The sequence below is a fragment of the Herpailurus yagouaroundi genome, unplaced genomic scaffold (genome assembly GCF_014898765.1).
Source record: "Herpailurus yagouaroundi ecotype Mexico unplaced genomic scaffold, PumYag 181, whole genome shotgun sequence".
NCBI lineage: Eukaryota > Metazoa > Chordata > Mammalia > Carnivora > Felidae > Herpailurus > Herpailurus yagouaroundi.
This window is the reverse complement of record NW_024412412.1, coordinates 2,708,804-2,735,862: the sequence shown is the minus strand read 5'-3', so window position 1 is coordinate 2,735,862 and position 27,059 is coordinate 2,708,804. Positions and strand designations below refer to the sequence as shown.

Genomic DNA, 27,059 nt, shown 5'->3' with positions numbered 1-27,059 from the left:
TGTAGAACGTGTTTGTGTGGGGTATTTGGGGTCTGGAAGGACAAGTGGCAGAATCCATGAGTGAACTGTGTATGTTCTCTGAGATGGCCCTAAAACAATGTTTTTAGTAAAACTTAAGCCGTGATTAATACGGTTCGTATTTTTTGCTAAGTTCTAAATGTGAGATTTCAGAGTGTCACAAAAATATAAAACCGGAAGGGACATCAACAATCCTCCAATCCTGTGGCCTTTGTTTCTCATTAAGGTTAAATAACGTACATAGGGTTTTAAAGCTGGTTTCTACTACAACTGAAACAAAAATATGTTCACCAGGGAAGAGAGTGCATTTAAAAGCTGTTACAGTACTTGCTGTCTTTTGAAACTAAAGAAATCTTGCTGAAACTTTAAAATATTCTTCCGTGGGTTCGAGAACCGTAACATAAAGTGGAAACACATGGAAGGAAACATCCCCATTGCATCAGAAATAGTTGTGATATGTGAACTACTTTTACTCTAAGTGTTTTCAGCATGTGGTGCTCTTCATAACAACAACAAATAACAAAATTATAATAATGCAGGTGGTACTGGAACCTTTTACACCCCAAGTGAATTCTTGCAATGTATGAAAGGAATAGGGCACAATTCTCATCACTGATAAGAGATTAGTGTTTCTCCGCTCACCGTTCTTCTATGGACCTGACCGAATAACAAGCTGGAGAAATGTGAAGAAAGGATGGAGTTATCCATCTTTGACGGACTAGGGACCAGCATTAGCTGGAAGAAGGATAAGCTGATGGTGAGAGCATTCTGTGAACAGGGGGACCGGGGCAGGGAAACGCACCAAGGAAGGTGTGGATCTCTGCGTTTGCCTCCAAAGGAGGTTGTGCAGAAAAGCACAAGTTGATGACCGCCATCCTGAGCACATGGGTCGGGATGCATGGGTGGACCACAGGGACCTCCCTAAGTGACGGAACAGGGTGAAGAACTGGAAAATTCTGAGCAAGAAGACATACATATGTGTTATCCTCATGAGCAAGTTGCTTTTAGGGTGGAAAAAGTAGGTCTTCTGACAGTGTGACAGACAGCAGGGGATGGGCCTCATGGGGAGACAGGGTGTATTTCTGCTACTCAGGATGGAGTTGACCATGTGGAGTGATAACAATGTGAACCGTGCACTCAGCCTTCCCAGGACTAATGGTCCTTGACCCTCAGGCGGAACTTAGGTGAGTGTTGTTGACAACAGACCAAAGCATAGGCTCCCTTCATCCACCCTAATCAGCAGCACCCCTTCCTGTGCTCTCCTGTGGTAACTTGCTGGTCCAGGACAACCTTCCTTCTCGTAAAAGATGGGGAAGTTAAGGATCAAGCTTGGGCCCTCCAGAGAGTGGGAGGAGAATTAGACACTTGAACTTGGCCAACAGTGAGCACTTGACAACTCCCTCCTGTGTCCTGAGGAACTTGTTGTCACCAGAAGTTCCCAGAAACTCCTTTTTCTTCTTCACATGTGCTGACTACTCCTTCTCACCGAACTCTGACAATCCCCAACCCACGACAGACCCCCAGGCTTCCATCGTCACCATCAGCAAGGGCCTTCTTGTCCTCACATGGTCAGAGAACTGGTGGAATAAAAACAAACCAGTTTCCCAGGAACTGTATGCTACTCTAATCAGAGAGTAATTCTCCCTCTGGGCTTCATAAAAATAATTTTTCACCGAATTGCAAACAGTGCTCTCAAGAGTCTTTTTAGGAAACATTTATCAAAGGAGCTTCCTCCTTTTGACGATTTTCAGCATCTGCCAGGGGAGTGATTTCGAAACCGAAGTCAGTTAAGTAGAAAACCTTTGCCAGAGAAAGTAAGAGCGACCGATCTTGACCTAAGGAAGGACGCGTGTACTCTACAATAATTTCACGTCATGGGAAGAACAATTTATAGATATCGTGTCTTCACACTCGTGTTAGTGTGTCGGGGCTGTCGTAACACACACCACACGTTGGGGGCTTACGTGTACGTCCTCATGGTTGCACGGTTATAAGTCCAATATCACAGTGCCGGCAGCTTTGATGTCCTCTGAGGCCTCCCTTCTCGGCTTTCAGGTGGCTGTCTTCTCCCTGAGTCGTCACAGAGCTTCCTCTCCATGTGTGCCTGGCCCTAGTGTCTCTTCCTCTTCTTAGAAAGACACCAGTCCAGGGGCAGCTGGGTGGTTCAGTCGGTGAAGTGTCCGACTTCGGCTCAGGTCATGATCTCACAGTCCATGAGTTTGAGCCCCACATCAGTCTCTGTGCTGGCAGCTTGGAGCCTGGAGCCTGCTTCCAATTCTGTGTCTCCCTCTCTCTCTGCCCCTCCCCTGCTCATGCTCTGTCTCTCTGTGTTTCAAAAATAAATAAAAACATTAAAAAATTAAAAAAAAAAAAAAGAAGAAAGACACCAGTCCTAGGGAATCGAACTTAGTTACATCTCTAAAGGCTCCACCTCCAAATATGGCCACATTGAGGGTTAGGGCTTCACCATAAATTGTGTGTGTGTGTGTGTGGGGGGGTGGTGGTATATAATTCATTCCATAACAACTCTGAATAACTATTGATTAACAGTTAATTCACTATGGTATTCCCTGATAATTACCTGCTGTGCTGACATCCTGTGTTGCCAATTTAGGGCAGAGCCGTATCCTTGGGTAAGATGACATTATCGTATAAGATGAAATGTCTAACAAGAACACATGCCTGAACAGATTATGTGCCAACTCTGAAGAGATGACCTAATAAAGTACCCGTGGGCGGTGCCAAGATTCTCCAGAAGCAATTTGCTATTTGCTCTAATGCACAGATAATTGGATAATCAAGTGCCCAAATGTTGTGCCTAATTATAGAGCAAAGTTGAAAAAAAGTGGCCCAGACCGTGTTTAGATTATTCATAGCTAAATGCCCATTTCAATCACAAAATAATCTCTGCAAACTGGGCACAAGCCATTGATCTCAGTAGATATAATAGACATAGGATGCTTATCTTTGGTAAAAATTACCTATGGTAAAAATTAATAAGCAATGTGTAGTCAAGGAAGTAATGTCCAATATCTATCTAGGACAGCAGGTATAGGGTACTTATGTCTAACAAGTGTGACTTCCTGTCTCTGAGAAAAACTGGCTGTGAAACATACTTGGAAGAATTAGTGACTTTATATTCTATGTCTGCTAACTAGAAGCCTGTGGAATGTTCTAAGAAACGGTGCCTTTCATTTCGGTACAGTTAATCTCCTTAGGAAAAAACTTGATAACAGGGCCAGTAATTTACTAAACCTGTTTCGTAGTTTCCAAAATTAAAAATTCTTTTTATTTGGCCCTTGAATATGTACCTCTTTCTCTTCTATATGGACAGCCATCCATATGTGCTTTCAAGCCCAGGAAATTAGAAATCAATTGGAAGTTAGCCAGTGAAAGAGTACCTGTGAATTGCCATCTACTCCAACAAAAGTAGCCTTGGACCCCCCTGATGTTTATGGCAGGATGAAGAAAGAAAAAGAAATCCCCATGGCACCTGGGTGGCTCAGTCAGTTAAGTAACAACTTTGACTCAGGTCATGATCTCAGTTTGTGGGTTCCAGCCCCGTGTCGGGCTCTGTGCTGACAGCTCAGAGCCTGGAGCCCACTTTAGATTCTGTGTCTCCCTCTCTCTCTGCCCCTCCCCCATTCCTGCTCTGTCTCTGTCTCTCTCTCTCTCTCTCTCTCTCTCTCTCAAAAATAAATAAAAAATTTAAAAAAAGAAAAGAAAAAGAAATCCCAAATGGTTTTGATTCATTATATCCTGAAGCACTCTTATTTTTTCTTTTTACGTAATTTGTTATTTTTCTACCTATGTGAAAATCATTTTGATCATATTCACACTTTGTCTCAAAACACGTTTACTTTTATATTTACTTGCCTTAGTTATTTAACTCCCAACTTATTCCCAAAAAAATTTTTAAAAACTTATTTCTACTTTTTTTCCCCTGAAAACTAAATACAGGGTAGCAGCATAGTTAAACACTGTGTTGGTGAACAGAGCCACACATATTAGAAAGGATTTTATGTCTGGGAGGTGGTTTTGTTCCCAGTGAGGTGATATTTTTGGTAGGAATTCAACTCAATTTTTAATTTTGCTAACATTCTGTGGCAGACGTTGTGGATTATCTATGAAAATTATCATTTATTAAAAAAAAAACAAAAACAAATACCTGACTTTTTTTCCCCCTACACTGTGGAGTCTAACGTGACGTTTCCTGGATCTTTCAAGGTAGGAATGACCCAGGTGAGTTACAGGGGACAAAGACAAGTGCACCCATAGAGCCTCTGGAAAGTTTTGGGGTATTTTTGTTTTTTTGTGTTTTTTGTGCATGTGTTTGTGGTTTTTAAAGAGAAAACCCAGCTCGCCGCCCTTGTGGGAAGCCTGGACTCTCCACCTCCTCCTGCCTTGAGACGTGGCAGCCACTTTGCGTCACGAGACCACACCGCTCACGATGTTGGCCTGTGAGTCCAGGGGGCGGGCGTCTGCAGAGCATGTGGGCTCTCGCCGACCTAACCCATATGCCACTCTGCCCTCCAGCCTCTGGGTGCGTGAGGAAAAGGAAATGCTCGTGAGTTCGAGCTAGCGTCCGTTGAACCGTTTTGTTCCTCACAGCCGAGGGCAGTCCTCGTCAAATGAGATTCACAATGTTTAGTGACACTAAGTGTCATCCTCTGGCCTGTGAGAAAGAGAGCGTTGTGGCGTGTGAGCTGACCTGGCTGTGTCCGTGCTGGTGTGACTCACGGGTATGTTTATCGCACACGTTGAATCGTTTCCATGTGATTATTTTTAAGCAGGCATATAGAATAAATCCACTTTGGTGTTTCTCTTTTTGCGTCTTGGCTTTAGTCCAAATTAAGGGCCGTTCTTGGGAAACTATTCCAGTTGCCCTTTGGTAGCACGCACGCTGTGTGCTTGTTTATGAAATACTTCCTACCAGGGGTCAGTCTAAATCAGTCTTTTTTTTTTTTTTTTTTTTTTTTGGATTTTCTCTATCTTCGTTCTGGTGTGGACACGCTCGAGGGAAAGGCCCGCTGGGTGAGAGGAGGGGGTGAAATTCTGCATGTTCCCCGTCCAGACCCCTGCTAGGTGCTGCGTGCCAGTTTTGTCGTCTTGAAAACTCCAGCCTCTCTCGTCCTTCTGCCTCCAGTCCTGAGGGAGGCCCTGTCCTGCTTGGCAGCTGTCCCTCCTTCTTCCCAGGCTCTGTGTTCGCAGTGCAGCTAAATGCTTCGTTGGGAAACACTAGAATTTGTGAGTGGGAGGGCTGGTGTGTGGGCAAGTATGGGAACTGCTGATTTCAAGAAACCAGAACGCAGAGGCCACGGTGAGAGAGGGGCCTGCTTAATTTTGCCAGAATTAAGACTGCCTCACTCTTTATTTTTTTATTTTTGTAAATTTTTTTTAACGTTTTATTTATTTTTGAGACAGAGAGAGACAGAGCATGAACGGGGGAGGGGCAGAGGCAGAGGGAGACACAGACTCGGAAGCAGGCTCCAGGCTCCGAGCCATCAGCCCAGAGCGCGACATGGGGCTCGAACTCACGGATCGTGAGATCGTGACCTGAGCTGAAGTCGGACGCTCAACCGACTGCGCCACCCAGGCGCCCCTGCCTCACTCTTTAAAAATGCAATTGATAATGTCTCAATCTCGAAGCTTCTGGTTAACAGGAAAAACATCGTAATACAGAGGCATCTTTAAAATTATCAGATATTGCATTCTGTGATGATAATACAGGGCCAAATGATGTAAGGATCAGCTTTACCTAAAGTTCTAAAGTTGAAGGGCTTGGGGCATCTGGGTGGCTCAGTCGGTTACACCCTGACTTGGGCTCAGGTCATGATCTCAAGGCCATGGGTTTGACCCACGCGTGGGGGCTCTGTGCTGGCAGCTCGGAGCCTGGAGCCTGCTTCAGATTCTGTGTCTCCCTCTCTCTCTGTCCCTCCTGCTCGTGCTGTCTCTCTCTCTCTCTCTCTGTGTGTGTCTCTCAAAAATCAACATTAAGAAAAGAATGTAAAAAAAAGAAAAAGAAGGTAGAAGGGCTTTTTCCTTCCTTTTGGACCTGTCACATCGTGAAAACGGGGCCAGTAATGGTGGTGTTGGTCAAGAGGGTGGACATTAACATTGCAAGCAAGTAGAATGTGTCCTGAGCGACATCTCCTTAGCACCCGGGGGAAGGTGGCGGCCACTGGCTCTGGACACGGAGTGTGGGCGGCTCCACTGAGTGCTGCCCTTGGCTGAATTGCTCCGGACCCAGCCCAGCTGCAGCGTCAGCATCTCTGCAGTGGCTCTGAGGCAGCCTTTCTTTCCCATGACCTACGGGGTCACCACTCGGGGCGAACACGGTTTGCTTTCAGCTGCTTGCTTTGATTTTAAAGACATATGATGCCCAGTACTAACTTGAGAATATCTTTGCCATGACAGATATCTCGCCAGGAGTGTTACGGTGGTCATCCATCCGTCTGTTCAAATTATTGCACTGTAGACTTCTGGAAGATAATTATTTTTCATCCTAGTAGCTTAGCACGTAAGAGGTGCTCCGCTAATAATTTTGGAAGAGTACCAAAGAGACTAATACGTGACATAAAAGATCTGTGACTTAAACCTCCATTCTCAGTGGGGCACCCTTTCCTGTAACACATGTCGCCCACCAAGTGTATCTAAAGGGGTTGATAGAAGTTAACATCTTCAGGATAATTTAGGATTGGACTTGTTGCCAACAAAGAAGCAAAAATCCATACAGTGGATACCTCTAAGTTGTGTTTTATTTTATGGTGGCGTTTAGGCGCCTTCTCTCCAATATTTATTACAGCATGAAATGTTTCACAATAAATTAGGAAACAACTGGCCGTATCCTGTAGCTCTCACAGCATGATTATAAGAAAGCGTGATGAAAGAACCATATCCCCGTCAAGGTCTAGAGGTTCTGTGTCGCCTGGTCCTTGACCCGCTCGTTGCTTTTGTGTTTTGCTCGTCTGGCCCTTTCTCACCGGAGTACAGTCACTCTTGGCGTCTGGCTGTTCCTCAGCCCTGCCTGGTGGATTCCCCACTCAGCCCCGTGCTTCTGTCCATGCAGGGTTCTTCTCTCTTACACTCGCAGACACATCCTCCCTTCACATCTCTGCTCGAATGTGTGCTTTGCAGAGGGTGTCCCTGGATCCTCCCCCCGAAACAGACCACCACGGTCTGTGTTCCCTCTTACCCCCCGTCCTCTCTTTTCGGAACATTTATCAGTGTCTGACATATTTCATACTATTTGTTTATTTTCTGCTGAGTGCCCGAGCTGCAGTCTTCACAAGATCCATGATTTGGTGCGTTTGCTTGTTTCTTAGACCTTTCAGCTAGAACAGTCCATGTACTGTGCGCCAAGATGTCAACCACAGACTAAGACATGGGGCAAAGCCTAGTAGCTCTTTGTAGGGAACAAAACAAGTCAGCCGCCTGTCTTATAGCTAGAAGCCTGGTCAGACATCTCAGAAGGTCCGTAAAAGAACAAAACAATACCAGCATCCACTTTGTTTCAGGCACTGATTTTAGTACTGGGAAATACAGAGAAAGTAATGGATCGGTCATCATTCTGGAAAAATTTGCAGTGTGATGGGACAGAAAGACAGGATCGCAACTCAAATCAGTCCTGACTGGATTAGTTCTAAAATGTCTACAAAAAAAAGGACCCGGCAATTCTGGAACAGGGAGCCAGACCTGGGCTGTGGGGATTTGAAGAGGCTTTAATGAGGGCGGTGCCACGAAAGGAGAAGAGGAGGTGTCTTAGATGGGGGTGGGGGACACCAGAACGGAAGGATGCCCGGCGGCATGAGAGATTCTGGAGTGTTCAGTATGCCTCTGGCCTGAATGCGAGCGTCCTTCACGGAAAGGCAGAAATTTAAGTTGAAGACGCGCACGGTATTTGGGAAATGCACGCTGACTGCATGCTGCTGGGTCTCTTTACGACATACAGGCAGCTGATAGGTGGATGTACCCACAGGTGCACGCCTGTGGGCTGGTTGAGGAGGACAGGACATCCCGTGGAGTGTTGAAGAGAAGATACAGAAGTGAGAGTCAACACCACGGCACCCCGATGTGTCAAAAATATTGTGTAGATAGGGTTTGATAAGGGGCCCTGCGGCAAGGTACTCAGCTGTGTAAAGGAGCCCAGGGGAACTTGGCTGTGACTGGAGCCAGCATTCGTTCCCCTGTGCTTCTGTGCCCTGTGCTGGGGCCATGACAGGTGCACGTGCAAAGATGAGTCATCAGCCAGGCCTCCGTTAGCCGTGCGCCATACCACGTGCAAGTGTCGGAGGGCAGCTGTGCTCTCGTGGGTCAAGAGGCTTGCGTTTAATTGAACAAAATTGCCTTTTGTAGATCAGAAACTGTCCAACGACTGACAAGTTCATAGGGTTCAGCTCCGTGTTTCTCATGACCGTTCTCAAAAATTTACCTCTAAGTTACCTGTGCTCGTCTGTTGGCACCGCTCTGTTTTCCAGTATCTGGTCCAGAGTGCTATCCCATTTATGCAGACGTTTTATTCTCTCCAGAAAGACCACACGGGCTTGCCACGGCAAGAGCCCCCCTGCCAGGCTCACTGTCAGTCTTGCCCTTTGGCTCCCATGCCATCTAATGCCCGTATGTTGGTAAAAGCAAAAACGCCCAGATAAATTGAAAGAGCAAATAGCGGGGCGCCTGGGGGCTCAGTCGGTGAAGCGTCCAGCTTGGGTTCAGGTCGTGACCTCACGGTTTGGGAGTTGGAGCCCCTCTTCGGGCTCTGTGCTGACAGCGCAGAACCCAGTTCAGATTCTCTATCCCCATCTCTCTCTGCCCCTCCCCACTTGGCGCTTTCTCTCTCAAAAATAAACAAACATTAACAAAGATAAAAGAGAAAATGATGAATCCAATTACTCATTTGTTATGTAAACATTTACAGGTCTAATATACCTAATAAAACACGTTAGAGATGAATGTTAAGTATGTAGTGTCAATAGAATTGTTTTAGGTGAAGTTTTAAAATATCCTTCGAAAATAAATCATAAAATTCAGAAAACTTAATACAGAAAAATTAAAATGAAATAATAGGATGTAGTACTTTTAAAGGTTCTTGTCAAGAAGAAGGAAAACAGGGGCGCCTGGGTGGCTCAGTTGGTTGAGTGACCGACTTCGGCTCAGGTCATGATCTCACGGTTTGTGAGTTCGAGCCCCACATCGGGCTCTGTGCTGACAGCTCAGAGCCTGGAGCCTGCTTTGGATTCTGTGTCTCCTTCTCTCTCTGTCCCTCCCCCACTCATGCTCTGTCTCTCTCTGTCTCAGAAATAAATAAACGTTAAAAAAAAAAGATTAAAAAAAGAATAAGGAAAACACATCAGTAGGAATGTCATAGAGTCCCCAGTAGAAGGCTGATACTGATAAACAATATCAGAGAAGAAGTAAAGAAATAATCACACCTAATATTTCCTCAAGTTCCGTTTCTAGATTGATAATTTGGAAGAGATCTTTTGACCAGCTTTTTTGTTTGTTTGTTTTTTTGTTTTTGTTTTGTTTTATTTTGTTTTTGGTCTGTAGGGACTTCAGTCTTTCGACTGATAACAAACTGTCAGATTCTTTTCCACAAAAGCCTCTCAAGGTCATCTTTGACGTCTTACATTTCGTTATGTATGGAAACAGGTTTCCTGCGGTTGCTATATCAATGTCAACACTGATTATTCATCTTCCATTTGTTCCATAGTTTCACAAAAACTATGTGAAGTAGATGCAGATTCTCAAGGGAAGGCAGTGTGACCTCCAAGGGGAATTTCAAAACCCCGTGCGGATTGTGTCACGCTCATTTGGGGGCAAGAGCGGGCTCAGTGTGTTGGGGTCACGCATGCAGAGTGATCCCTCGCACCTCCTCCAGATGAAGCTACACTGGTGTAATCACGGGCCACGACCACACTTCTCCCGTGGCTGAAGAAAAAGTCCTACTAGCGCTCACACCTGCTGACCCCACACCACGCTGTCTGGCCACTAATCACTGGTCTCTACGGAGCACCTAGTAAGGACGCGTCTGGACCCACGACGGTCGGCATCTTTGGTGGAAGTGAATGACCACAGGACTGTCTTCACCCCAGCAGGAGGGGCACAGTGGCCTTCATCTGCACCCACACCGCGGGTCTAACCACAACCGTGCGGTGTCCTAGCACTCCACTCAGGAGTTCTTGGAATCAGTTAATGTAGGAAACAGCATTATCCCAACGTGCCATCATTTATTTCCTTGTAAGAAGGAACCGCAGGTTTTGGAACCACAGACGCACAACTGACGTCTGCAAGTCTAAGGTTTGCTCACATTCGTATAATGGCTAACACTTTGAGCCCTATGTGCTGGGTATGTTGTGTGAATTCTGTCGTTTAACCCCCTCATCTGTCCTTTGAGGTAGGCAGTGGTCCCTGATGATGCATAAACGAGGCTTTTGAGAGACTCAATTGCTCATGGTGGCCACTCAAAGGCCAGGAGGCCCAGAATCCAGTCTGGCGCCCTGACTCCTGACCTCAGGGCTGTGTCCTTTGCCAGGACCAGGGGTGCTCAGTCCCTACCCGACTGAGAGGCCCACGAACTGCAAGCTGGGTTTTGTTATAAACCATTGCTGTGAACTGCCTTTGATTCACTTCGGAAAACAACAACAACAACAACAACAACTTGGTTCAAGGCATCCCGAGTGTTGAATTCAAGTAAACCCACTCGTGGCTCAGTTCAGGTCAAGTCACACGACTTGAACGCCAACGTCTGTCCTTAAGAAAACACATTCTCTGGGTGATTTCTTTGGCCTGCGTTGCACCCAGGAACACTTCTGTTCCCATGGATCTGTCACTATAAGGGTCACCTTCTTTACTGGAGAGCCCGGGAGGTTAGCGGAGCACCCTGGACCTGTGTCCCTGCACCTGTTTTTGCTTCCTGCTCTTACGCTTAAGAAAACAGGTGTGACAGTATCCCATATACTGCAAGTCTTGACAGCATTATGATAGTACGGGCTGATTCCACTGCTTTGGTATGCCTGAACTCTCAGAAGTACAGTTTCTCCTCTCGTCACTGGGTGTGTGTATACGTTCCACATAGGGTAGGCACGATCCTCAAGACCATCCAGCAACCCAGTCCTGTGCCATTCTACAGACATCCTCCAAAATTGTGAACTGGATTAGAAAGTAGTTAGATTGCTAATAAAACCTAAATTTGAGTTTGTGCTTGGTCGGTGCAAGAAATTAGAATAAGCCCATGACAAATTTCAGAAGGCAGACCCAATCGGTGCATTTTGGATGTGTGCGTGGAAACTATCCCTTGCGTCTTGAAATTCGCTTGTCTCCCTCCCTGCGCTCACCAGTCCTGCAGAGAATGTTTACACTTGTATTCAGCTCAGCTCCTATCTCATCCTAAAACCCTGCAACACCTTCTTCCCAGGGCAAAACACACAAAAACCCAACAGGCTGCTCAGGGGGGGTCCCTCCCTTCCTTTCTAGCGATCGGTGCCTGCTACACTGGGCTGGTATCTCTTTCTTAGAAGGGCTGATTTCAGGCTTCCCTCAGGATGTTTATACCTTCTCTTTCCTCCCCCATCTATTATTGTGTAATCCTTTGAGTGTCTCCACTTTGCTTCAAACCCCACCTGTTGTGATCTGAAACTCATATACATTTGAAACTTTCATGGTTTCCCTCCATATAATGTGAGCCCCACGAGTGCGAGAATTCTGTCTTGTTTGCTCAGTCACCTCAGTACCTAGAACAGGGCCTGACACATAGTTTGCTCTCAAAAACTACTTCTATGTGAGTAAATAGCCTATTTCATTTAATAGATTCTGTGTAGTTAACACTTAAGACGGAGGTGCGGTTGAAGTCTATGTATACATACTCCTGGTGTGTTTGTGTCCCTATTTCATTACAGTTGTGTTTTCATGAAAAGGGGCTTGATTCTGCCCATTTTCTCTTCATCCAGGGACCATTAATATATTCGCTTTGTTTCATAAACGAGTCTTAAGATCGAGGGAAGGAATATTCAAATGCATTTATTGACTTAAATATTCAGTAGCGAATGAACAATCTTGTTTACATAAAAAAAAACAGATGAAAACATAATATGTGTTTACATTTAAAAAAAATTTTTTTTTTCAACGTTTATTTATTTTTGGGACAGAGAGAGACAGAGCATGAACGGGGGAGGGGCAGAGAGAGAGGGAGACACAGAATTGGAAACAGGCTCCACGCTCTGAGCCATCCGCCCAGAGCCTGACGCGGGGCTCGAACTCACGGACCGCGAGATGGTGACCTGGCTGAAGTCGGACGCTTAACCGACTGCGCCACCCAGGCGCCCCAATACGTGTTTACATTTTAACGGCAGGGTGCAGGAGGCGCGTGGGCCGGAAGAGGCATCTATGTATTAATTGTAGCATTTGTGTCACCAGCATCCGTGTAACTGTTCGTCTCCCTTAGGAGACAGTACATTAAATACCTTTCTCTCAAGTTCACTTAGCCTTTTTACCCCCAGGCTTTTGTAATTAAATGTTGATGAAAGGAGCATCCTTTGGAAACTCTTAACAAAAACTACAGATAGACCAGCAGAAGGAACCACTCGCTCACTTTCTGAATTGCTGACAAATGTTCACTGCATGTGTGTTTTTTGTTTTTTGTTTTGTTTTGTTTTGTTTTGTTTTTTTGACGGCTCGTTGTCCTCTCCCATTTTCAGAAATCGAAAAGGGAGGATGCGGGGACCCTGGGGTCCCTGCCTACGGGAAGCGGACTGGCAGCAGCTTCCTGCACGGGGACACCCTCACTTTTGAGTGCCAGGCGGCCTTCGAGCTGGTGGGGGAGAGGGTCATCACGTGCCAGCAGAACAACCAGTGGTCGGGGAACAAGCCCAGCTGTGTGTGTGAGTACTGTGCCCTGGGGGGCCGGGCAGGGGCCGGGGCCGGGGACAGAGAGGGCTGCATGCCAGGCAGGGGCCGGGGACAGAGACGGCTGCTGTCAGCATCTCTAGGGAGAGCCTCAGGGACCAGAAGGGGCAGGGGCGTTGTCCAGTGCCCACTCCCTCGCTGTCCTCACTCAGGTAAAAGCGACCCGTGACGTGGGTACCTCTTCTAGAGCACGTGGAGCCCAGGGCTCTCTGTAGAAAGAACGTTTTGTGCAGAAAAGCTCTGGCTCCCTCCAGGGCTCCCATGGGTGGCCCGAGAGAGACCTCCCCAGGCACCCGTCTGTATGACTTTGCTAATGCTGCACCAGGGACACATCGCTGGTGAGCCCGGCTGGTGTTCGCTTGGGTTTCAGTCCAAGAACTGCCTGCTCCTCGTAAGTCAAACGTTTGCACTTCATGGCAGTTTAAAAGCAAGATTTATTTGGTAACCAGATGTAGCTTGGCCTGGACAATGTGGGAATAAACCCAACAGGTGTCCTCCAAAAAGTCACATGTGTACATACATGCATGTGTGCATACACGTACGTAAACTGGTTTCAGGTACACACCTTTAAGAGACAAATGTCCCAAGAGATTTTTATATTATCCACCCGAACCATTGGTCTGCTCCTCGGAGTTGTTACTTATTAACTGTACCCGTAACTGATAAACAATAAATAACCTGAGAAACTGCACTTTAAAGGCAAACATAAAATGTAAAGAGAAAGGTCGTCCTAGAAGACTAAATAGCACGGATACTATTTTCCGGAAATTGTGCCTGTGAGACAGACATGCCTTTTCATATGACCGTTTGCTCCTCTGAAGGCAGAAAGCTTTAACTAGAAATTCTAATATTTGCCCCAAGTGTCCGTGAAGTCGGGGAGGATGATCTCTGCGTCAAGCCTCCGCCCGATCATTTGGCTCTGGTGGTGGTGCGTCCAAAGGGATCCTGTCTTTCCGACTCAGGGGAACAGGGAGTGTTCAGGTTCAGAATTGCCAGTTGAACAGTCGGACGCTGCCAGCCCTGCGTCCACAGCAACCAGCTGCAGGTGCCCCTTATTGGGATCTGTGCAGACCTGTTTGAAAGTACGCTTGTGTCTTCCCAGTCTCATGTTTCTTCAACTTCACTGCGTCGTCGGGGATTATCCTGTCCCCCAATTATCCGGAGGAATACGGCAACAACATGAACTGCGTTTGGTTGATCATCTCTGAACCCGGGAGCAGGATCCACCTCATTTTCAACGATTTTGACGTGGAGCCTCAGTTTGACTTCCTGGCGATCAAAGACGATGGGATTTCTGACCTAACCGTCCTCGGCACTTTCTCGGGCCACGAGGTGCCCTCCCAGCTGGCCAGCAGCGGGCACATCGTCCGCTTGGAATTTCAGTCCGACCACTCCACCACCGGCAGGGGGTTCAACATCACTTACACCAGTAAGCCTGCTGCCACCCGCCCCACCCCCACGTGTCCGGGCCCCCTGACCACACGTGTCCAGGCCGACTCTTCAGAGGCTTCACAGTGATACGTAGCATCGTGACAGGACTGAACTTCCCTCTCTTCCTTCCTTCCTTCCATCCCTGCATCCATCCGTCCATCCACCCATGCATCATCCTCCATGCAAAAACTACTGTAGCAAACGGATTGAGCCATTTGGGGTCAGGAGCTGTGGATTAGAACACCAGTACTTGGTATACTTAGTGAATTTTGGTTAGACCCCTTTTTTCTTTCTTTTTTTTGTCTCAGGGCCCTCATTTGCAAACCAGATTGTATTTAAGAACATCTACTTAAATGCGTTGTTGAGTGAATAAAGTAAGGTAACAATGTTAAATGTGAGTTATAAATCATAATTTGCTGGCTGCCTACTTCTCTTAGGCTCTGTGCTTAGGATTTGCCAGCAATTATTTCATTTAATATTACAGAAACTCTGGGATATAGGCTGGGCATTCCTTATCTGTGAATTAAGATATCTAATCAGATCATCAGAATATCTGCCAAAGGGCAGATAAAAAACACAAGAGCCAGGATTCTAACCCAGATGTGTCTGAACCAAAATCATTTCTAGCACCTGCCATATTTCTTGTTTTTCTTAGTGCACGCACAAAGTGCTTTCAAACTGTGCAATGTAGCGTAGACAATAGTTGTATATATTTATCCATGTCTTCGTTCTTTCTGTCTTACTAGATATCACTATCCTGTCTGCTTAATGCATTTATCTATCTGTAAGTGTTTAACTGAAATTCAGGACAATAAATCGCTTTATTAGTTAGCTTGTTTCTTCCTTTTTAAGTATACCTACTTAATAGTCTAGTATTTTAATTCTATAATTATAGAATTTTTTTTTTTTTTCCTTTTTAGCATTTGGTCAGAATGAGTGCCATGATCCTGGGATTCCCATAAATGGGCGACGTTTTGGGGACAGATTTCTACTTGGGAGTTCGGTTTCTTTCCACTGTGACGATGGCTTTGTCAAAACCCAGGGGTCGGAGTCTATCACCTGCACCCTGCAGGATGGAAATGTGGTCTGGAGCTCCACGGTCCCCCGCTGCGAAGGTACGGGTCTGCTCTCGTTCGCCAGTTATTTTCCTTTGAAATGCGACCTAACCTAACCAACAAGCGGACGCACAGCTGGGTTGGTTTCCCCGGGCTGATGTCACAGAGTACCGCACCCCTGGTGGCTTGACAAACAGCCATCTGGCGTCTCAGGGTCCTGGAGGCTGAAAGTCCGAGGGCACTGTCAGTAGGGCTGGTTCCTCTTCAGCTCTGAGGGAGAATCCGTTCCAGTCCTGTCCCAGTTTGGGGGGGCTGCTGGTGTCTCTGGAGTTCCTTGGCTGCCAGAAGCATCACCCCAGCTTTCTCCATGGAGAGCTCCTACGTTGCCAAATGTGTCCTCTTTCTGATGCCACCAGTCACATGGGATGAGCGCCATGCTAATAAGCCCCCCTAGGTGATTATGTCTGCAAGGACCCTATTTCCAAATAAGGTCACATCCTCAGGTGCTGGAATTGAAAATCGCAAATATAAACTGGGGGTGGGGGCGGGCATGATTCAGCCTGTGACAGCAGCACGGGTTTCAGTAGCCATGTTGTTTTGTGGCTCTGCATGCAGCTGATGCAAATACCGCATAACTACTTTTCTTCCTGACATTTCTACTCTGGTTAACCAGGAAGGAAAACTAGAGGGGGTCGGAAATGGGGAGGATAGCACCTCCAGTGTTTGGTCAGGTAAAAAATATTTACTCAGAATATGTACTCACACCCCATCAGAATGGCCCATACAAAATGAGCTAAGATAAGAAAAGCTGTTTTAAAAAAACTTAACTCCGGTAAATATCAGGAAATACATTTTAAGTAGACTTTTTTTTAAAGAGCACTTTTAGGTTCACAGCAGAATTGAGTGGAAGCTGTGGGTATTTCCCATATACCTCCCACCCCACAAATGCACAGCTTTCCCAGTGATCAGCATCCCCACCAGGTGGTTCATTTGTTACAACCGATGACCCCACAGTGACACGTCACCGTGACCCAGAGTCCATGGTTACATCACGGTCGCTGTTGGTGGGGCACATTCTCTGGGTTTGGACGAATGTGTAATGACACGTATCCATCATTTTAGTGCCGTGAGGGTGGTCTCCCTACGCTAAAAATCCTGTGTCCCACCCCCTCACCCCTCCCCCAACTCCCAGCCCCTGCCAACCACTGATCTTGTTACTGTTTCTATAATGCTGCCTTTTCTAGAATGTCACACAGTCGCAGTCATGTATTATGTAGCCTTTTCAAATGGGCAAGAAATACAGATTTTAAAACAAAGGTAAAATTTGAAAACGTTAATAAGATGTATTGTTCATAAGGTTGGGAATAGCTGGCAGTTTCTGGCCATGCTGTTGAGGGGACAAGATTATGGCATCATGGTACAAATTTATATGAATGGTTGTACATTTTCGTTTTACTTTTTGAGCTATAGAAGTTGTATTTCTGGATCAAAATTGTAAGGACATAAACAACTCTGGAAAGATTTTTTTTTTCAAGAATGCTCTTTGCAGTATTAAATATAGCAACCAAACGTGCAAATAATTCAACTTTAAACAACAGAGAATCAGATAAATCATCACACGCTCATACACTGGGATGCGTGCATCGTTAACACAGATTGTACCGTCGAAGATGTTCATCATGTGATGTTCATCGTGGGAACAACCAGATGATACGACCACTTGTGTTATAATACGCCACCGTGAAGAACATATGAATATTTGCGCATGTCGTGATAATAATAATTTTTAAAAGCCTAAAAAGAGAGTATACAACAAAATGTTGATCACAGGTACAGGTGAATTTTTCCACTGTTTATTTTTTAGTTTTCCAGTCACCATCGATCTCTAGGTGTTTATTTTACGGTAAGCAAATTCAAAACATGCTGTGTGTCCAATACAGCCTACAGTTGTGAACCTGATCTGTCTTCCCTTGTAGCTTAAGGACCTTTTTCTCCTGTCTAGAATGATCGGCCTAACGTTAGCATGCAAGCAGTGTAAGCGGAAGCAGAATGTCCTGCGAAAGACGAACTGCCCAGCGGGCTGACCGCGGTGGGGCGGTGGCTTCTGTCTCACAACCTCATCCCTCAGCCCCAGGCCAAGTTACCGTCGTTAATCTAAGGGTCAGGACGCGGTGAAAGCTCCAGAAACACGTCCTCACGTGCATACTTTCATAAAGTGCTCAAGCAGTCTGGTGAGGCTGAGCACCGCTGGGGGTGGAAAACTGGTAAACTATAGGGTGAGAGCACAGTAGTAGGATGTTCATTCTTACCTATTTTTATCACGTCTTCTAAGGGTATAGCTTTTTTAAAAAAATTTTTGTATTGTTTATTTCTGAGAGAGAGTGAGAACACATGGAGGGGGTGGGGGGGTTCAGAGAGAGAGGGAGAGAGTCCCAACCAGGTTTCACATTCAGAGACTGACTCAGAGCTCGAGTCCATGACCCTGGGATCCTGACTTGAGCTGATATCAAGACTTGGACACTCAACAGACTGAGCCACCCAGGAGCCCTGGAAAGAAGGGTTTTTTTGTTTGTTTTTGGTTTTAAGTCAGTACTCTCTAGTCTCTGTTGTCTTCTGGCCACGATTCCCACTGTCTTTGGAGGGCTTACCTGAAAAAGGCTGTGTGTAGATATGTTACAAGGTGCAGGGCAAATGTGTTCCTCGGCACAGTCGGAGGAAGAAAGCGGCAGATGGTGTTTCAAATAAAGTCCGACGAAGGAGAAAGTATCACGTTAAATGTGAATGGACCATTCTTTTGTTATTTGGAAGAGACCTGCAGACTCAGCTGTGGGTTGTTAACACAGAAAACTCTTAAAGGACTAGTTGATGGTGAAAGATTTTTTTCTTCTTTTTTTAATTTACTTGTACTGAGAAACCCAATTCCTGAGTTCTGGTGACTCTCAGGGAGTGTGCATAGATACTCTGATAATCTAACTCACAAAATACCCCCAATCAATGTCCTTGCTGAAGAGAAATAGAAATGCTACTTCAGAATTGAGTGGATCTAGTTGGAAAAAAATCAAATGGAAAATAAAGGATTTAGTAACACAGGGGTGCCTGGTGGCTCAGTAGGTTAACCGTCTGACTTCAGCTCACGTCATGATCTCACAGCTTGTGAGTTCGAGCCCCACATCAGGCTCTGTGCTGACAGCTTGGGGGCCGCTTCAGATTCTTTGCCTCCCTCTCTCTGCCTCTCCCCCACTCATGCTCTGTCTCTCTCTCTCCCAAAGAATTAATAAAGCATTAAAATATTTTTTTAGGGACGCCTGGGTGGCTCAGTCGGTTAAGCAGCCGACTTCGGGTCAGGTCACGATCTCGCGGTCCGTGAGTTCGAGCCCTGCGTCGGGCTCTGGGCTGATGGCTCAGAGCCTGGAGCCTGCTTCCGATTCTGTGCCTCCCTCTCTCTCTGCCCCTCCCCCGTTCATGCTCTGTCTCTCTCTGTCTCAAAAATAAATAAACGTTAAAAAAAAATTTTTTTAATATTTTTTTAAATAAAAAAAGCAAAAAGGATTTAGTAACACAAACATATTTGAAAAGACTCAGAAGGAACATGATGTTCCTTTGAGAATATACACATTTATTGTTTCTCTCAAGGATTACTTTTTATAATCAATTATATAATTGATTATATAACGTGAACCTTAACAAATTGCTCTAAGTCCAGGCCACATGCACTGATTATATGCCAATTACAATGTAAGCATATTACACGAATAGAACCACAGGCAAATACTTTAGAGAAATTGTGTGGGAAAGCCTCAAGTCTTAAGGCATATGATACCCAGAAACCCTGTCAGAGGGAACCCTCTCTGTTAAGATAATGTGAGACAGAGAGCCTGTGCTAGGAGGCAAAGGCCCCAGTGTTGAACAAAAAGACAAAAAGTGAAGAAATTGATTGCTAAAATTAACAAATTAGAAAAAAATAATGACTTAGAATATCATATCAATAAAAATCAAATGTTAGAATAATGCAAAAGTGAGTCTTTGTTAGTATCAATAAAATAGACAAACCTTCTATGATTCTGATAAGAAAATTAGGAGAAAAGACAATTATAGGTATTTTAGCAAAATAGAAGAAAAATAACCATGATTACAAAAATAATAATTTGACATAATAAAATAATTTATTGTTACCAAAAATAACTCTACATAAAGAGTGGAAGCCTCACAATAGAGCAAGTTCTTTAAAAATTATGTTTATTTATTCTGGCAGAGTTTGCTGGGTACCAATAAATCATGGGTATAAATTGTTTGTGGTCTGGATGAAAGATTTATCTGTTTATTTGTTCTGCCTCTAACCTGCCCATATATTTCAGTACAGTTCACTGTCACTGAAAACACAACCTGGGCGCCTGGGAGGCTTGGTCAGGTGAGCATCCAGTTTGAGCTCATGTCATGATCTTACGGCTCATGAGTCCAAGCCCTGCATTGGGCTCTGTGCCGTTAGCGTAGATCCTCTGACTCCCTCTCTCTCTCTGCCCCTCCCCAGCTTGTGCACATTGTCTCTCTTTCTCTCAAAAATAAATAAACATTTTTAAAAAATTAAAAAACACAAGCTAATTTTGGGGGAAAATAAGTGTACAAGAATACATCATCAACTCTATGGCAACAAATTTTAACATTCAATGAAATTGGTGATTCCCTAGCAAAGTATAAATTATCCGAAGTGACCCCCCAAAAAGTGAAAAATGTAAATAAACAAAATACCATAAAAACAGGTTTGAAAAAAAGTTTAAAGGTTGGACGTTGAGAAAGACACGAGCACCAGAGAGGTGCAGAAGGAAGGTGTCTGTCTTCCAAGTTCATAGAAGTTTTGTGTTGGGAACACTATCACAGCTGCTGTAAAATATGCACCGACTCCCACATAATATTTCATAGAGCCAGCATTCACGGAATATACCCCAGCCAGATAGAAAAACATAATGCTGTCGCGAAGGGCACAAACACTCAATAATAAATCAAAGAATGTGCATTCTGAAGACCTCGTTCACATATTTGCTTTTCTGTTATCACCTCTGTGAATACGAAAGTCATTAGTGCTGTTCACCAGATAAACAGAATCTCCGCCAAATCGGTTGGTTTTCTTGGCCTCAGTGGGGTTTGGTGAAACCTGTAGCAGGTCGTGGCCTGTTAGGAGTGAGTGGAAGTGACATACACAGTGAGTGACCCTGAGCCTTTGCCCCCTACAAGACCTTGGTGCCTTAGCTCATTCAAGAAAGGATCCCCTAGACAGGTGGCCTGTGTGAGAAATAGATCTCTCTTGTCACAGCTAATATAACTGTGGGGTTGGTGGCCTAGTATGTCATAATCAGAGTTGGCTAATACGGCAAACTTGACTTTATCGTTTAACAATTACCTCTTTAATTTTGTTGACCTACAATATACAGATCAAAATATCTATTTCATCAGGGTAAAGTGATACAGATTCTTCTAACATATACTGTAAATGTAAAGTGATATGTAAAACACAAGATATTAATGAAATAATAGCAACGTGTGACAGTGTGAGCACCTTCCTTCCAAGAAATATAACAACTCAAAGTTTTATTTATTTTTTTAAATGTTTATTTTGAGACAGAGAGACAGACAGAGCACAAGTGGCGGAGGGGCAGAGAGAGAGAGGGAGACACAGAATCCAAAGCAGGCTCGTGACCTGATCGTGACCTGAGCCGAAGTCAGATGCTTAACTGACTGATCCACCCAGGTGCCCCAACAACTCAGTTTTTTTTTTTTAAACTTTAGTAAAGTGAAGGAAACATACAGTTTTGCATTTAGGTGGGAAATAAGCCTTATAGATGTAAAATAAGTCACCACACAGATTTAAAAAGATCTCATGTGGGCGCCTGGGTGGCGCAGTCGGTTAAGCGTCCGACTTCAGCCAGGTCACCATCTCGCGGTCCGTGAGTTCGAGCCCCGCGTCGGGCTCTGGGCTGATGGCTCGGAGCCTGGAGCCTTTTTCCGATTCTGTGTCTCCCTCTCTCTCTGCCCCTCCCCCGTTCATGCTCTGTCTCTCTCTGTCCCAAAAATAAATAAACAGAAAAAAAAAAATTTAAAAAGATCTCATGTATCAAACTTTTAAAAAAATCTATAATCGCTGCATGTCTTTCTTATATAGTATCTTTGGATAATTACACATGAAAGAAGTAAAATTGTTTAATTTTGCCTTTATCTTTTCTAAAAAGTATTTGCTGTAACATGTCAGGAAGCATAGGAATACAGGCTAAAAATATGAAGTTAAGGACTTAACTAGAACAAAATCCTAATGTTAATTGGTAAAGATAGGTTGTTTTTAAAATTATGATTACATAATGACGATTTTCTTTAATAACTCAAGTTCATAAAAATGACTGATTTCTTGTTATTAACTTCTAACTATACAAAAAACGCACACATCTCACAGCTTATTTTGAAAGAAAACTATACCAAGAAAAACATGATCCCCACAGCAGTCACCAGTGTTATCTGCCATTAACATATTTTTGAATTTTTTTTCTCTTCTTTAAACAAATTTTTAATTAAATTTTTCCTCTTCTTTAAACAAATTTTTTATTAAAAATTTTTATTAGATTATGATACACGTATAATTTTATATCTTGATTTGCAAAATGTAATATTTTCATTGCAGAGATTTTCTTACATTAACAGGATTTGAAAACATTATCTCAAATGTGTTTGTGACGTTCTGATATGTAGTCATAATCTTGTCATGTTTATTTTTTTTCTTTTGTTATTCCATTATAAATGAAGCCACCATGATTACTTTTATAGATTTCTCTGTCAGATGTTTTTCTCCACCATCAACACCTGGGTGAAATTGTATATAATTTTTAAGCATTTTAATGCACATGGCTATTTTTTTGATACAAGATATATTTTTTCTTATTTATTTATTTATTTATTTATTTTTTCAACGTTTATTTATTTTTGGGGCAGAGAGAGACAGAGCATGAACGGGCGAGGGGCAGAGAGAGAGGGAGACACAGAATCAGAAGCAGGCTCCAGGCTCTGAGCCATCAGCCCAGAGCCCGACGCGGGGCTCGAACCCACGGACCGTGAGATCGTGACCTGGTTGAAGTCGGACGCTTAACCGACTGCGCCACCCAGGCGCCCCAACTTTTTTATTTATTTTTTATAAACATTTCTTTTTTTTTAATTTTTTTTTTAATACTTATTTAGTTTTTGAGACAGAGAGAGATAAAGCATGAACGGGGGAGGGTCAGAGAGAGAGGGAGACACAGAATCTGAAGCAGGCTCCATCCAGGCTCTGAGCTGTCGGCACAGAGCCCCACACGGGGCTCGAACTCACGGACCGTGAGATCATGACCTGAGCCGAAGTCAGACGCTCAACCGACTGAACCACCCAGGCGCCCCGATATATTTTTTTTTCAAAAATGATTTTTTTAACCGGGGACATTTTTATGTTTCCTTTGCTATCTGTAGATTGACAGATTTGATTACAAATATGGCAAAGAACTTTGAGAAGAAAAATATGAAAAAAATGTGCGACTGGGCAGAAACATGTTAAGTATATATTATTATTTAAAAATTCCTGTAGATTATACAGAAATGCAAAATCCCTTTTCCAGAGCACCAAGCACATGCCTTCCTGAGACTCCTTTTCTTCTTGATAATTATGGATCACACGAAAGGACTGATGTAGATTAATCCTATGTTTCTCGAATTTGAAAATTTTGTTTTCCTAACATTCACTAATAATTTAGTTTGATGTGTGTGGAAAGTCATTTTAATAAAACAAGCGCACCCTAGCTGAATAAGCACACACACATCATTAAACTATAGTATCTGTCTGCACACACACACATGCACACACACGCATGTACTCACGCCCACACTCAGGCGCACACGCGCACATATGCACACGCACACGTGCACACACGCCCCACAGAGTAATTCTGTTTCAGATGTGAACTATTTTTGTTTGCTAATCAACAGATGTTTGTGGAAGTACAAATACATACAAGATACGGATGTCGATGGTGTGCATTTCATGGATCTGACGTGAAAATCAGATGTGACAAATTTATCCCCCACTTCCACCTTGACGTTTTTAGGTAGAAGGACCTTTGCTGTGAGTTGATGATAGACGCCCAGGTGTGGGATGTACCTGCTCTGCTTTCAGTAATCTTCGTTTATCTGGGGATGCCTTTAGCTCGAATCCTTGACAACGTTAAGTCCTTGAAGACAGAAGCACATTCCTGCCGTCACAGGTGTGGCTGTGGTGCCCCCGCGTGTTTAATCTGACCTGCCGACATCCTGAACTGTCTTTCAGCCCCGTGTGGTGGACACCTGACAGCTTCCAGTGGACTCATTCTGCCTCCCGGATGGCCAGGATATTATAAAGATTCTCTGAACTGTGAATGGATCATCGAAGCCAAGCCCGGACACTCTATCAAAATAACTTTTGATAGGTAAGAACAAACTTTTCCTTAACTCGGGCCTACTGACCCATGTACATCCAAAGGTTTTAGTTAAATGGATGATGAAAAGGAGAAATATGACAGTTCTTGGTTGGATCCCCCAGAGGAGTTCACTTAAAGAGAAACCGGCATTTGCTGGGTGTATTTGTTCCTCTTGAATTTTACCCTCTGAGGCCAGGGCTGAGTTCACTTGGCCGCCTTGCGTAGGGGAGTACCAAGTTCCAGATGATCATTCCCAGTGCTCGCAGTTGCTGGGCCCTGAGTCCAACTCCAGGTTTGGGATCTGTAGCTGAAATAAATTCGGCCTGGGGTTTAACTACAAACGGAAGCCTCTTTGGTCCCTTCGATGCCTTCTGGAACAGCCCAAGAATGCGGTGTCGTGACCTAGTGACGCTTTAAGCTACAGAGCTGTCACTGGGGTGTGTGACAGAGTAGTTCCCTGTGACTGTTCTGTCACTGGAATGCGGTCGGAGGTAGCTGTTTGATAATAAATTTGATAATCTGACACACAATCATACTACGTGAATTCTCCATGAGAAAACATGCCTCCGTTTGTCTCCAAGATGAAATCAGTTTCATGATTTCAAATGTTTTCAAAAAGATAGACGTTTTCAAATGTAAGGAAGCATACTTGTTTAATGTTTTAAGCTTAATGTCTGGGCAATATTAAGCTCTCTGTTAACAATTACCTTCTTCTTGACTGAAAGAGTTTGGGTGTAACTATTCAGGATATTATAATGTCTCAAGACGGATGAACATTGTTATATTTTTTCTGTTTGTTTCCACTAATTTTCTGCTAACCAATAATATATATAGGAAATACGTTTAGTGGGAGTTGCGTTATCACTTGGTATTATTTGTATTTTAAATTATTGTTCATTAATTAAGTCTAGTAAGATAAGAATCTCCAGTAGGATAATCTTTCAGAAGAAGATTAAAATTCTGTCTTGTGTATCCATTATACTGGAGAATGGATCCTTGCATATAAACTTAATCATTGTGAAAAAATTAACTCTATAACATTCAGTAAATTAAGTATGGTTCTTTATTAATTTTTATGCTTTCTGGTATTGAGAGGGGGAAGAGCAAAGCACTGCCTGATTCCTGGCATCACAGCAAATTTAAATCACTCAGGAAAAATTGTGACTTTATATCCTGGTTTGGCACAAGTTACTAGTGCTGTGTTTTCAGTTGCCTGAACAGAGAGAGAGAGCCATATAATTTTTCTCAATCTTGTCTTTTAAATTCTATGGAACTGTGATATTTTGCTAAATTTCATTTATAAGAAGCAATATTTCTGATATTTTCAGACATTGGTGACTTTTACACTATTCTTTAGAGATTAGTTGTAGAGATTAGTTGTAGAGATTAGCCCCGAGCAGTGGGCTGACACACGAGTAAAGGATGTGTTCATACATACAAACTTAAAGGTCCAAAATAACGGGGGCGCCTGGACGGCTCAGTCTGATAAGCCTCCGACTTTGGCTCAGGTCATGATCTCACAATTGTGGGTTTGAGCCCCGTGTTGGGCTCTGTGCTGACATATCAGAGCCTGGAGCCGGCTTCGGATTCTGTCTCTCTCTCTGTCTCTCTCTGTCTCTGTCTCTGTCTCTCTCTGCCCCTCCCCCACTTATGGTGTCTCTCTCTCTCTCTCTCTCTGTCTCTCTCTCTCTCACTCACTCACTCAAAAATAACCATTAAAATTTTTTTTAAAAATTAATGTTTACTTGTTTTTGAGTGAGAGAGAGACAGAGACAGAGACAAAGCAAGAGCTGGGGAGAGGCAGAGAGAGAGGGAGACACAGAACCCAAATCAGGCTCCAGGCTCTGAACTGTCAGCACAGAGACTGATGCAGAGCTTGAACCCACGACCCGTGAGATCATGACCTGAGCCGAAGTCGGTGGCTCGACCGACTGAGCCACCCAGGTGTACCAAACTCTAAAAAAATTAAATAAAAATGAAAAGTCAAAACGTTACATTAAAAAATGATAAGTAAGTAAACAAATAAGTAAATTTCATGCTGGTGTCATTCTTACGCAAAGCACGTCAGGTTGCCAAATAAAGGAAAACAACCATTGTGGTGTGCAGTCCGCCAGCTGTTGAGATGTGCGCCGTCATCAGTCCTAGCTGTTGCTAAAGACAGAAGGTCTGGAGACTGTAGCACAGATTTTGCAAATGAGATTTATTTCATGCTTATCCAAACCTCTTGAATCTAAACTTGGGTAAGTGAGAAACCATAGCGTGTTCAGAACACGTTCTGGAAAAGTCAGCGAGGAAGCGGTGCCATCGTACCCCAAATGCACAGTCTGTGGCTCCATTCCGGTCTACCGTGTGTCAGGGCAAGCGTCTTGGGTTCCTTCTGATGGAAGAGCAGGGGTCGCTGCGCCAGGCTGAGGTGCTAGAGCATGTCATTGTCCTCTGGCTGCTCTAGGAGGATGTTGCGTGATTTAGAGATAAGCAGGGCGCAGCCCTGTGCTTTCAGCCTCTTCAGTTGTGCCCGGAAGCCAGGACAGCCTGCGCTCGCCAACCCCCCGCCACCCCTGCTGTCCGTCAGCGTCCTCTGATGCAGAGTGTGGGGATAATAATGACCCAGGCTTCTACGGAATTCTTCGCCTGAAAGTCACGGACTGAGTCCGAGGCTCGCGTAAGCTGATCGCTGATGGCACAACCGGACCCTGGAAACCGGGTTAGCTCTTTGAGGACGAGATGGGCCCAGTTCGAAAATTGTCTCAGTGCCTGGAATGGTCTCCTCATCGCACCCAAGAGGACCCAAGTGGCTGCCGCCTTATCTAAATATAACACAGGGCCAGGTTCTCTGCGCGCATAAAGTCCTTCTTAAAAGTGAAGCACTTTGGGAAGCTGTTCAAACCTTGAAAGCCACGTTTCGTTTCTGAACAGCACTGGGCTCTCGGTGCTTCTGGTGTGTGCATAGAGTGAGCGCAGCTTAAGAGGCACAGGAGTTTTTTTCCTAAAAGTATTCAGAATATCATCATGTAGTTCGAATTACTTTCTTCCTTTAAGAGATCATGTCTCCTTATGTGCCCATTTAAGATGTCCGTAAACTGGTTGAACGGGGGATCATGAAACATAGTTTGAAAATGCATGATTGATTTTTCACAGTATTTTTAAGTTGATTCCTTCCTTCCTTCCTTCCTTCCTTCCTTCCTTTCTTTCTTTC

The 27,059-nt window shown here is 44.3% G+C and overlaps 1 protein-coding gene across 1 annotated transcript in view; it reads left to right on the top strand.

The window, feature by feature from the left end:
* The window catches only part of CSMD1 (CUB and Sushi multiple domains 1), a 1,645,367-nt gene that overhangs the window by 1,232,889 nt on the left and 385,419 nt on the right, over positions 1-27,059 (top strand). Inside the window, exons 12-15 of the mRNA XM_040490416.1 lie at positions 12,711-12,893; positions 14,021-14,347; positions 15,270-15,464; positions 23,734-23,872. Of these exons, the coding sequence (XP_040346350.1) occupies positions 12,711-12,893; positions 14,021-14,347; positions 15,270-15,464; positions 23,734-23,872 (844 nt within the window). The remainder of the gene's footprint in view (positions 1-12,710; positions 12,894-14,020; positions 14,348-15,269; positions 15,465-23,733; positions 23,873-27,059) is intronic.